The sequence below is a fragment of the Schistocerca cancellata genome, chromosome 2 (genome assembly GCF_023864275.1).
Source record: "Schistocerca cancellata isolate TAMUIC-IGC-003103 chromosome 2, iqSchCanc2.1, whole genome shotgun sequence".
Taxonomy (NCBI): domain Eukaryota; kingdom Metazoa; phylum Arthropoda; class Insecta; order Orthoptera; family Acrididae; genus Schistocerca; species Schistocerca cancellata.
This window is the reverse complement of record NC_064627.1, coordinates 442,708,858-442,722,659: the sequence shown is the minus strand read 5'-3', so window position 1 is coordinate 442,722,659 and position 13,802 is coordinate 442,708,858. Positions and strand designations below refer to the sequence as shown.

Here is a 13,802-nt window from a genome sequence, read left to right as displayed (position 1 = left end):
CATTCGTACAGGTAATTAGAGAAAATAAATATTGCCATGCCTCAGCTACACAAAAACTAATAAAGATGGTATTCAAATTTTATTTGTTCTTATATCATTATTACCACTAATAACATCTATAATTTGGAGACAATAGTGCTATGAACATTTTTTTTATATTTCTGGAACACTGTGTAATATATATGGAAGCAGAAATTACAACTTCTTGGTAAGAAAAACAATGCATAAAGTAAAATAATCAAGGATAAGTGCAAATATTTTAAAAATAATATATTTTTACCTTAGTCAGCTGTTTAAATAATATGTCTTGTTAAGAACTGAAATTTCCACCATAATTATGTGTGACAGTAGTGATCTTTCTTTCTGGTGGGTCGATTATCAAGTATGCAAAATTCTGGATGTTGTCAGGATTGCACGGAAAATAAGCAATACCATTTTTGTCTCTTGCAACTACTCTGAATACTAAAGATGATATATATAATTTCTTGTTTGTACTGTCTTTATGTACCCTGAGAACAGAAAATATAAAAGTGTCCCACTGATTAGGACTTAAGCAAAAAAGCCAAAAGTTAAAGCCTCAGATGTGATAAAATCTACAAAATGAACTCATTATCATAATCCAAGATGACATGTTTTACATTCTCATGTCTGTTTTGTCTGTCTGTCATGTCTGAATTTTGTAATTCATACTCATAGTACCTGTTTGGCTGGCTCTCATGAATTACAGGTCTGTCTATTCTGAATCTCAATTTTTCTTTCTCTCTTTTCCTTTTTTACATACAGAGAGCAAATAATTATTGAATTAGAGTAAACTAGTATCGAACTAATGAATAAAAAACATTTTGGCCTATTCTAATCATTTATCTGATAGATAAAAAATCTACTCACCAAGCAGCGGCAGAGGAACAAACACACGAAAGTATTTAACTCTTACAAACTTTTGGAGCCTGTGGCTCCTTCTTCTGGCAGAAGAGTTGAAGGGGAAGGAAGAGTGGTGAAGGAAATAGGACTGAAGAGGTTTAGGGGAAGGGGTACAGTTTAGAAAAGTCACCCACAACCCCAGGTCAGGGGAGACTTATTGGGATGGGATGAGAAGGAAAGACTGACCAGTTTTTCCTTCTCATCCTGTCCAGTAAGTCTCCCCTGACCCTCTCTCTTAGGGTTAACTAACAAAAGCAGACTGAGCATCATGGAATTTTAAATAATGACTTTGATAGAGTATTTACAGAAAGAGTTTTGGAAGAGATTTGCAAAATAATCACTGCAAACAAAAAATCTAACATTTTGTAGAAATACTCCTGCATGATTGACCTTGTGTTCAGTTTTCCATAAAAACAAACATGTAGAAATGTAAAAGTAAGTAATATGAATGCAGTTTGAAATATAATGAAACATATTAACAGCCTATAACCATTTACAAGACCCGTACAAAAACTTCTACATTTCATGGGTAACACTCTGCTTACTAACAGTGTTTACTTTCTCAGACTTCACAGAAGCATTCATGCATTGCCATTGCCTTAGCATTGTTTCCACATACTAGCAGACAGAAGAATTGAGCTAAGGTGTCAGACCTGTGCAGACGGCTCAATATGTAGAATATTGTCCCAGAACATCTGGATCCAATTTCTGTTATGTCACCGAATATATAGCCATGAAGCTTCACAGTGAGGCATTATTAAACAGGAAACAAAATCATCAGTATAAAAGAGTTTCTTGACATTAGTGATGAGACAGCAAAAAAGAAGATTAATATGACTGCTGAGAAAAAGAAAAGAAAGTTTTTATAACACTGACTAAATGCCTACACATCAAGACTAAACCTAGACATAAATGTATAGTACTCAGGTAGATTCATTTATTAAGCCATCTACATAATACTCTGAAAGCCACTGTATGGTGCATGGAAGAAGTTATCTTGATCCGGTCGCATTACTAATCATTTCCGTTCCTATTCCAGTCGCAAATGGAGCAAGGGAAAATGACTGTCTGTATGCCTTCATATGAGCTGAATTTTACTTATCATGTTCACAAAACATACTTTGGTGGCAGCAGAATTGTTTTGCAGTCAGCTTCAAATGCTGGTTCTATAAAGTTTATCAATAGTGTTTCATGAAAAGAATGTCATCTTTCTTCCAAGGATTCCTAGTTATGATCACAAAGCATCTTTGTGTGTTGCTCAAACCTATCAGTAACAAGTCTAGCAACATACCTCGGAATTGTATGCATATAACCTCTGAATGTTTTAATTTAATTTAATTTGATTGGATTCCCAAACATTCGAGCAGTACTCAAGAATGGGTCACACTAGTGTTCCGTATGTGGTCATCTTTGAAAATGAATCACACTTTCCTAAAATTCTCCCAATAAACCAAAGTAGACCACTTACCTTCCTTATTACCACCTTTGCACGTTCATTTCATTTCCTATTGCTTTGCAATGTTACACTTGGACATTTAACCAACATGACTGTGTCAAGCAGCACACTACTAATGCTGTGTTCTAACATTACAGGATTGTTTTTCCTACTTATCTGCATCCACTTACATTTCTCTAAATTTAGAACTAGCTGCCATTCATGATACCAACGAGAAATTTTGTGTAAGCCACACAATAAAACAAAAATGCCTTCCTCTATAGTCTCTACCACAGAATTATCAACAGTAGCTGCAGTTTGCTGCTCACCCTGTCTGTCAGACTGTTTATGTATTTAAAGAACAAGAATGGTCCTATCACACTTCCCAGAGGTACTCCTGATGATACCCTTGTCTCCAGTGAACATTCGCCCTAGAGGACAACAACTGGGTTCTACTACTTAAGAAGTCTTCAAGCCATTCACATGTCTGGAAACCAAATACATATGCTCAGAGGTTCACTAACAGCCTGCAGGTTGCACCTTGTCAAATGCTTTCCAGAAATCTGAGAATATGAAATCTGTCTATAGCCTTCATCCATGGTTCATAGAATACCATGTAAGAAAAGGGCAAGCTGAGTTTTGCAAGTGCAATGCTTTCTAAAACCATATTGATTTGTGGACAGAAGATTTTTCCATCTCAAGAAAATTTATTATATTTGAACTTAAAATATGTTCAAGGAGTCTGCAACAAACCTATGTTAAGGATATTAATCTGTAACTTTGTGGGTCCTTTCTTTTCCCCTTCTTATTCCAGTCACTTGATAGTTTGTACTGGGCAAGAGAGTCATTATAAATGAAAGACAAGTAAGGATCCAAAACTGTAGAATGCTCTCTGTACCCACAACTACTGAATGTATTAAATCTCTTCCTGACAGAAAAATTAAATCTCTTTAGGCTACACAGAAATTGCTAGCAAACAAACTGAAATTATTTTGCAGGTGATAGTCTGCCACAGTTCCTCAGTTTTAGATCAACCTATCAATTTCTCAAGGTGTATTTCCCAAAAAATAGTAATAAACATTGGCAATATTTATTTATAAAAGTGAAGGTAAGAAACTAACCTCAGTAATAGATCCTTATAATTTCTTTCAGTGTTTCAATCCTATTTGGGTTTGTAGCATGTGACTGGATGTGGACTCATTTCCAGACAATAATTCTATAGAGAAAATTGTGCTTTATATCACTTAAGTTATTTCAACAAAGCAAAACAACAAGAAATATTCAGTTGCTGTAGCCATGATCATATTCTGGCGTAATTACCGCAGCTTCTTACATTGAGTGGTATCTTCCAATTTTAAACATATTTCCTTCAATAGAGGCAATTACTTAATTGTCACCAGAATAAAATATACGCAGAGTTGTCATGAGCAGCTGATTGAAAGTGAAAATAGTAAAAGTTCCACCACAGTGCCTTAAATTTTTGTTTTTAAAAATAGCACAGCAGTTAATTAATACCCATCATAACAAACAGGCAAACAGTAAAAAAAAGTTGGAACAGATTCAGAATGTACTACAAGGACATTATAGTCTACACTGCGACATCTAGGGAACAGATGAAAATTATGATAGGATTACTGAATAAATTGTGCTGATATATCAACTACAAACATCAAAACTTATATAAACCAGAGATGTAAAGAATTTAATTCACAATAAAATTAACTTCAGACAAAACATGAAATCATACCCACTTACCATCTCATTCTACTCCACAGAATAAGTTCTGAGTATGTAATAATATAATACGCCTGAGAGACTGAACATGCATAACTATAAATCATTGTACGTAAAAAATGTGGCTCAAATGATTCACTAAATGTGCGTATAACTAAATGATGGACATCTATTTCAGAACTGCTGACAAACATTTTGAAATCAGTATTTGAAGCTGGTATACTTACAAAGAACCTAAAAGCTATAAAGAAGAATGGAAAATGTGGAACTGGTAACTATAGATCCATATTAAAATTGTCAGCTTTGCAACAAAATTCTTGAGAAATTGTTTCATATGAGATTAAAAGGGTTAAAGACATCATAATATGCAATTAACAGTATGGCTTCAGAGTTGGCAAGTCAATAATTTTTATCTTTAAAAATGAAATATCAACAGCAGTAGATAATAAACAACATATTTCTGATGTATCTTGATTTTAGCAAATCACGAGTTAAGCAGTTATGGTTTTATGCACATGCCTTGCATTTAGATCCAGTCATTCTTCTATGACTGTCTATGCCTTAAAGGAAAATTTTAAACACACAGTAACACACAGCAGTTTTAGTTTTTACTGTATATTACAAAAACATGAGGTATAGACACCATCAGGAGACAGTTCTGCAGTTTGCCCTATTCCTGTCTTTGTGAATGACAGCAGAAAAAAATCAAAGTGGAACTACAGTACTGTTTGTGAATGAAACAAATATTTTAATGACAACTTATTATATTTCTGCTGTTACTGCAGCAGTGATAATGCAAAGGTGAATCCGATGATTTGAGATGATGAAAACTGTGGAGAAATAATGGTGTACCACTCAGTTACACCAAATATCTACACTTCAGCATCTACGTTTGTTACTGACAAGAAAACTATCCTACCTGTGAGTTTTTACTCATACAGATGCAAGAAGACTTGAATATACTTAATCTGTTGTGTGACACAAAATACAAACTGCTAGCAATGTTCCATAGTAGTACATAGTCACTACTGATCCACAGAATTATTCTTTGAGGGATAACAGACTATTTACAATAGAGAAAATATTGTCATAGTTACAAAACAAATTAAATATGGAGAAAACAAAACAAATATTCAAAATTATAAAATACAGCCTGCCCAGTGTTTGTATATGTTCATAATGGTAGCCTTTACTCAAGGCAGCACATTAAAATAAAAGCAAGAAACAAATTCAAACATTATTGTTATTTTCACTTAGAACAGAACCTTAATCTACATGTGAACACAGTAAGTCCAAATATATGCAGTGCAGGAGAATATCATACTGGGATTACATCATATAATTCTTGTATTCCAGTCAGAATTCAGCTGCATATGTGTTGCACGTGCCCACACAAACATCCACACACACTGACCAACCCCCCCCCCCCCTCCCCCACACACACTGCCCGGATGTGTGCAAAAATGCAGCAGCAAGACAGGCTGCAGAAGTGCCAAAATAATTCTGATAACAATCTCAAAACTGAGGAGGTAGGGCATGAAAGAGAGAGAGACAAAGATGGAGAAAGGGAAGTATGATCTTGAAATAAGACACAAAAGGGTTGGAAAATTGTAGGAAAACAGGCAACAGTAAGGCAATTCAAAATGGTTGTCTGATGAGTAATTAGCAAAGGATAACAACAGAAGGATTTGGTAGTCCAATCTGACATGTAAATGGAAGGCATGGTTGTATTGGTATGTGGAAAACTGCCTATCTTCAGTGAGGAAAAGCTACCAACATCATAGGATGGTCACAGTAACTTCCATAACAGGAAAATAAAAGGCTGACCAGCAGTTAACTCATCCTCAGTTGCTATTATTCAGCTTTGCCTCTAGAAGTAAGCTGAAACTATTGCTGCTGTTTATCTGAACTTGTGTTGCATAGTATTTCAACTGATGAATGTGTGGTTTCTACTGCTGTAAGACTAAGTAGAACTTTGTTTAATAATTATATTTGCAAGACATATATGTAACAATGTAGTAGTGCTTGCACCTACATCTGTTTTTATCAGGGACTACTGTTTATATTAATTTCCATCGTATATGATTATTAGTTAGATGCACTAATAGACAATTTCATTTTGTTGTTACAGAAAGTTTGTTTGCATAGCAAAATGGTAGCAGTCACAAAAGTGTTCAGAATGAGCTTGGAGAGCAATAATGTGAAGCACACTTGATCAAACAGTGAGAGTGAACCTAACTGGCAATCAGAGAGTCTGTAAGTGTGGTCAGGGTACACATAGAAATAGGAGAGTGTGACAGCATAAAATATTCACATGAAATATTCACAAGCAAAGGCCAAAGTATACAAGAACCCAGACTAGAGCAAACATGCAACTGAGCTCAGAGCCCATGGAATTACACCAGGAAAGTTGAATTCCACCTGGTGACCATTGTCAGAGACAAGGATGCACAGCGCACCCTCGAGAGTGTAAATGGTAGCTAAGATATGATTTTTAGTATGCAATGTCATAGATAGCAACTGAGAAAAATATGAGAAATTAGACAAGACATCTACCACTAACAGCCACATGGCCCGCAAGAAGTCCAAATGCACTGATTCCCATGGGTGCTCTGGTAGGGACCATGAAAAAATACACTGGATGTTCTGTAGCAGAACTAATTGCTGGCAATAGACATATCACCAGGCAAGTGTTTTCATGTGGGACATCCCCCAACAGGACACATGTACTATTTGTTTGGATGTATTGTCACAGAGAAGACAGAATAACAACACAGCAATTTTGATCTTCTGTAGTTAGCATGAGGTCCCATTCTACAACACTTTATTGTGAACTTATAAACCCAGAGTGCAACTTAACGTATCAAAAGAAATTCACAGAGGGTATTCTGAAGGTTCTGCTCCACTGCAAGACAGATTACCTGCTGTTTGTTGAAGTCAATGATGGACTGCACCAATAACCAAGACAAAGTGTCTGTGTTCACATGTTGGGAAGTGTTCCAGTACTGAATGACATTAGAATAAGTACTGAGAAACAAGACTCAGTGCTATAAATGCTGTGCCTTCCTGTCTGGAAGTTTGGACCAGGGACAAAACACGGAGATGAGTAGCTTACACATAAAGAAGAGCAGCTTCTTAATATTACCAGGAACTGGGAATTTGTTAATAGCTGCTACATGTTCTGCAATTGTGACCATATCATCCTTATTTAAGACATACCCTAAATACTGCACTTTAGGAGAAAAAAATAATTCCTCTAGCTTGTATGACAGCCTGTTGTCTAACAGTTGCTGGAAAACTACCTGCAAATTTTTCAGATGTCATTGTCATGTGGAGCTAGTAATTCAAGTGTCATCCAAATAACTGATGCAGCATAAGGTGCTCAAAGAAGATGCTGGTTTACTTCTGGAGCTGATGCTACCACAAACAGCAAATTGTTAAGCTGTTATGTTCTGAAAGAACATTTAACAGTTGATTGAATGACTGAAGCAATGCCCCAAAGTTTTGAAGTAGTACTGTCTGTGAGACAAGGTTAACATTGTTGACTACTTGAAATCCAAAAATAGAGAAAGCAGCAATGCTGAAATTATTTTCTGCCAATTGCAAATTTACAGTGAAATGTGCAAGCTGGCATTCAATGATTTTGTATTTGATTGTGACTAGTGGTTGTCCCTGCAAGGGAATGGTGCTGAGAGTGTTGTAAAAAGGGGACAGGGGAAGGGCATCTCCCAGACAATGATTTATTTATTTTATTTATTTATTCATTCATCCATAGACAAATTTCTTTGTGTGGGTGACATTATCACACACAAACATAATTCATAATAGAAGGACATAAGACAATGAAAAAAAAAGGGTATACATAAGGAATTCATAATAGAAATATATGTATACATAATTTATCACTGCATTACATAAGGCAAAAGAACTTGCTTCAAACAAGAGAAAGCAGCCATAAGACTCCTCCGATAGTACATCTTGGGTTTTGCATTGCATGGAGTAAATTCAGATTACAATGTACTGTGTTGCTAACAACCATTTTCCACCCTCTTTGTACAGTTTGTAATTGGTCAAATTGCTTATCTATTTGTAATAATTTTATATAGCATGAATTCTTTGATGGAGCAAAAACTAATGTTTAGTAAATATTCTTTAAGATACGTTTTAAATTTATAGAGATCCTTTATGTTTTGATCTCTTTTTAGCAGTTTATTATGTATCTTGACTCCTCAGTAAAACATAGTTGTTTGGGTCTTTGATCTATTCATTCTATCCAGGCAGAAGCAATCACTGCATATGGTTTGATGATCAGGTATGGAGCTGTTTTCTGCATATTGTTGAGTGTTTTTTGTATAAAAACTGCAGCTTTTGTGACTCTTGCTCAGTATTCTTATGGCTTGTTTTTGCAATTTAAGCACATTTTTGACATTCTGAGCATTTGCACCCCAGAATATTATGCCATAACTGATGTTAGAATGTGTGTGTGCATAGTATGTTTCTTTTAGGCATGGGCTATTACATGTTGTGGTTAGTATGCATAAGGCATAGATAGCATGCTGTGCTAATTCTTTTTTCAACTATCCTGATATGTTCATCTCACTTTAACTGCTGATCAACATACATACCTAAAAATTTTGTGACAGCTACACATACTATGGTTTCATTATGTATTTTAAGTATTATTATATCAGGTTTTCTATTTATGCAGAAGTTCATACTATTAGCCTTTTTACATTAAGAGTTACTTTATTGTGATTTGCCCAGTTGCAGACGGCCAAAAGTGCCTTTTCAGCTTTTACTTCTAACATTTCTGGCATCCTATCTATAATTATTATATTGCTGTCATTGGCAAATAACACAGCTTCTCCTTGTGTGACCCACAGTGGGAAGTTGTTAATGTAAATAAGCAACAGTATTGATCCTTACATACTCCATTGAGGGATTCCTATATTCAAATATTCTAGAACTGAAAGATGTTTTACCATATAGTAAGAGCCATTTGAAATTTGGGATATCTCTAGCCTCTACACTCTGCCTGCCAGATGAGACCTAAACCATTTATTTACCCCTCTCCCCCCCCACACCCCCACCCTTACTCCTAGTGCTTCAAATTTACCTAAAAGTACCCCATGATCACCTGTGTCAAATACATTACTTAAGTCGTCAAATACGTTACTTAAGTCTAGGAAGATGCTTGTTTCTTTTCCTCCTTTACTTTGTAAATTTTGCTTTAGCAGCTTCTGTCCCTTGTGTCTAAATTGATCTGACTGACCAAAGACACTGTGTCTAATTGAAACTCCATGCAACACACAGCTATCTCCAAGTCTACCAGAATACTGTGTTGCTGTAGATCTGCTGATGTGCTTGGGGACTAGATTGCAAACAATGGAACATTAGTCCATGGTGCTGCTCACCACTGTTTCCTGCAGACCATGGATAAATGTGCTAGCATATGGCAGGCTCAACAAGTTGCAATGAAATGGGGCCATTGTAATCATCAACAGTCTGGGAAAGACTGCTGCCCATGGTGATGAGTCTGGCACAGGGGAAACACAGCACTCTGCACCTCCAGTGCACTCTGCTGGTGTTTAACACAGCAGCAACAGAGAGCAGTTTGTTGCAGCCCTCACCTTGTAGCCAACCAGTGTTGGGATGCAGGAGTACCCATCAGTCACCATGCTTGACTGACCAACTCGACAACATGGTTGCTAAAGCCTGAAAAGGCTTCAATAAGGACCTGCCCTGCTGGTGTGACCCATGAATTTTAGCCAACCACCAATCATCTGAAAAATTGTTTTGTGCTGCAGTAATCAATTCCTCCCACTCTGCAGATTTGTGGTACCTTGTCTAATGTAGGATCCACATTTGGTAATGCCTTGGTCTGAACTGCACTGTCTGGCAACAGCCGCATCACAACATTGTGAATTAGAGTATCTATGTAGGACATGTTACACCATTCTTTACAATCAAAATGACATCTGTGTGCTAACCCTTGCAAGTTGAGTAACCACACTGCATTATGACTGCCAGGATGCTTATAATGTTGATTGAATAGTAAGCAGGCAGCTACCATGTGCATTTTCTGACCTCAGTAGTGCATTAGTGATTGACACAACCCAGCAAATTCAGCTTTTGCAAGATCCATAAGGGGCTGCAATTTCTTCAGCTCTCATGCAAACAACTGCTACTTGACAGCAATAAAGTAATCTACAGACTCAGTGATGCTCCTTGTCTTACAGTAAAGCTTAAATGGTGTAAATAATTTTCCCATCTTTCCAAGGTCTCACAAAACTTGCAAATGGGACTGGTGCTGGTGGTGGAGGCTGTGCCACCTGCACTTGGATCACTGACTGTGCAGTCAACAAATGAATGAGCTGCTGTTGCAACTGCTGCTGCTGCTGCTGCTGTTGTTGTTGTTGTTTCTGCTGCTCCTCCTGCAGTTGCATTTATTGCCTCCAAAGTCACTGGGGCTGTGATGCTTGCAATATACACACTAACACAAAAATGAACAGACATCTGAGAGCAAGTTCTTGTTGCCTGCTGGTATATCTTGCAAAGCAAGATGGTAGCATTCACAAAGAAAGCTTGGAATGAGCAAAGAATACCATGTCACAGGATACCTTTGAACAAACAGTGAGTGTCAGCCTAACATGTAAGCAGAGGGTCCGAGTGCATGGTCATGGACAAACACAGATGTAAGGGAGCGCAACAGCATTAAGAATTCACACATGAAAATTAAAGTAGTGTAGCTGAAGAACACAAGAATCTGGGCTACAGCAAACATGCAACCATGCTTGGAGTCTGCAGTCACACAAAGGAAGCTAAGACTCCAAAGGTACTGCCCAGTGTATATAACATCTGCTAAATGAATGTGTGAAAGACTATCCCAAGCTGGACAAAGATGGCAGTAATAGTCCTTTATTCACAAAACATTGTAAGAAATCAAAGAAGACTTTTTTCCAAAGACACACAAAAAAAGAAGAAAATGAAATGCTTCATCTGCTGGAAGTATGGTATCTTCAAATCTGATTGTTTCCAGAGGCTAGAATCCTCAAAGAAGGATTTCCAGGAAACATACAAGTCTTTGGTTTGTGCTCCTGGTATGATGGATTTCAACTAGATTGAGTGGATAGTTGATTCTGGAGCATCATCGCACATGACTTCAAGAAAGGGATGGCTTCAATATTTTGTACCACATAACTTGCAGACAAAAAATTATGAAGTGTATTGATGCTGTTGAATTAGTAAGTGAAAAGAAAGGAAATTTTATCAACAATTCACCAGGCATATCTTCAATCAGAAGATGGTTAGTCACTAAATTGTTGTCAGTTTCCTCTTTGGTAATTTCCTCTTTGGTTAAGAAAGGGATACATGATGTTTTTGCAAAGATGGATATAAGGTATTCAAAAAAGGCGAACTCTCTGTTCTGGACTAGGTTCAAATGGTATTTATAAACTAAAAATTGTTGATTCTGTGTGAACATGCTCTAGCTTTTAGTAAAATTAGTGACATAGGAGACTTGTGGTGTTGTAAAGTTGGTCATGCTAGAGTTTGCAAGTGTAAATCATGTGTGTTTGGTATTTGGTATTTCTCAGGCTGGAGGATAGCATGCAACCGAGGTGCCTGGCTTGGTGCATATGGATTCATGTGGTCCCATGGAGCAAAATGTCACATGATATGCACATAAGGCAGGACTGACAGTACCAGGACAACAGCTGTGTGTTCTAGCCGAGTGGGCAGAATACGGAGTGAGGTCAGGTGGAAGAAGAAGTGGAAGTCAAAAGTTGTGGGAAAGACAGTGCAAATACCAATCAAGATCAAAACTACATTTAAGATGCTCAATCAGTGTTTGACATGGAGTAAACTGAGTCGATACCAGTGGATCAGTTTTCCAGAACTCCACAGGTGAGAACTGGTGTTACAATATGTCCTTGGTTCACACCATCCACCTGTGCTTAATTTACATTAATTTCATTGGTCTCAATATTCTATTTTTCACTCCCTTTTAGTTTTCTAAATCTTTTATTTTCTGACCTCTCTATTTTTCCCCACCCCTACCTCTACTGCATAAAATGCACTTAGCTTTTCACACTTATTAACTCATGCACGATTCTTTGTCAGTAATCTGTGTATTGCATATTGCTCTGCCTTCCATCTTTAAGCTCTAAAGTTTTCAAGTATTGTCTGATGCAGTCCCCAACAATCAATCTTTCCTTCTCATCCCATCCAGTAAGTTTCTCACATCCAGTAAGTTTCCCTGGATCCATGGTTCTGGGTGACTTTTCTGAACTCTCCCCATTTCCTAAACCTCATCAGTCCTTTTCCTTCACCCTTCTTCCTTTCCCTTCACCCATTCTACTAGAAGAAAGAGCCACTGGCTCTGAAAAACACACACACACACACACACACACACACACACACACACACACACACGTACAGGCAATATGGCGTACATCAGAAGTAGATATTGTGTCTGTGAGTTGTTTGGCTTTTCAAGCTGGTACATAATACTTTTTTATGGATGCTTTTGTAACTTACTATACTACTTTCATACTTTTATTTGTTTCTGGGGAAATAATGTCAAAAAATTACACTAAGCATAGATATCTTATTCCTTAATTTAGCCCAGTGAGAGTGCAAAATTGAATATAACCATGGTCTCACTCAATCACAGTTTGTTTGAACATATTTTATTCCCCATATTTTTGATACACTCCTTCATTTTACTTATTTTTTACTCATTTCTATGCACCACTGGCTAGCTTCATATTTGATATTGTAATGCTGTTTTATTCCACGCGTTTATACTCTAAGTGGAGAGTTGGTGCTAATGTATTTTTTACAGTGTGTCTGATTTTAATTTATGACCAGACAGGGCCGTCATGTTTTACTGTACTATTTTCAAGCCTTTATTTTACTTACTTGTTCATTTTTCATGTGTCACTGGCTAGTTTCCTTTCTTTTGACATTGTAATGCTAATTTATTCCACATGTTTCTACTGTAAGTCCAGAGATGGTGCTAATGTATGATCTATAAGATTTTAGGTTATGCCTAGAGAGAGCAGACTATATTTTGTTGTACTATTTCCACTCTTTATATTTTAATTATTTTAATATTGTACTTTTCACAGTTGTATGTAATTGTAAATGGCTTCTCTTCAATTAGCTTTAAATGCAATAATACATTACATACCTTCCTGTATTTATTGTTGTTGAGTGAGCTTTACTTATACTCCACATAATATGGGATTCATTTTCCATGGTTTAACCATTATTCAGGGTTTTATTGTTCAGCACATTTAAAAAAAATTAGCATCAATATTCTTGAATTATTAACTGCTACCACAATAAAGGGAATCATGCATCTCTGCTATCACATTTTCTTCTTGTTAAACCATGTAAGTAATGGCTTCAGCTCATATTAGACTCCGGTATGTTCTATGTCAACCAACATTGTTTACAGTGTGACACTTTGAACTAATGTCATGTGTTGTTATATGGTACGTAAATGCATGGTGTTTATGTTTGCACTTATGAGTGTTGTAAACTATTCTCCTGTTTTGTAATTTTTAACACTGAAGATGGCTATTTAATAGCTGAAATCTAGATCTGCTGTAATAAAATTATCGATTTCAGGATCAATTCCTATTCTTTTCTTTATAGTTTGAATTCCCTTATGTTTACATTTACAAACATATTGACTGTTCATCAA

At 36.5% G+C, this 13,802-nt stretch overlaps 1 protein-coding gene across 4 annotated transcripts in view; it reads right to left on the bottom strand.

The window, feature by feature from the left end:
* LOC126161921 (cilia- and flagella-associated protein 300-like) overlaps positions 1 to 13,802 on the bottom strand; it is a 144,165-nt gene that overhangs the window by 3,553 nt on the left and 126,810 nt on the right. For 2 of the 4 annotated variants that reach the window (XM_049918089.1, XM_049918090.1), the window contains one exon: positions 281 to 509. The exons of the other annotated variants lie outside the window; for them this stretch is intronic. In XM_049918089.1, coding sequence (XP_049774046.1) covers positions 311 to 509 — 199 coding nt within the window. In that variant the 3' untranslated portion in view covers positions 281 to 310. The remainder of the gene's footprint in view (positions 1 to 280; positions 510 to 13,802) is intronic. 4 annotated transcript variants of the gene reach the window in all.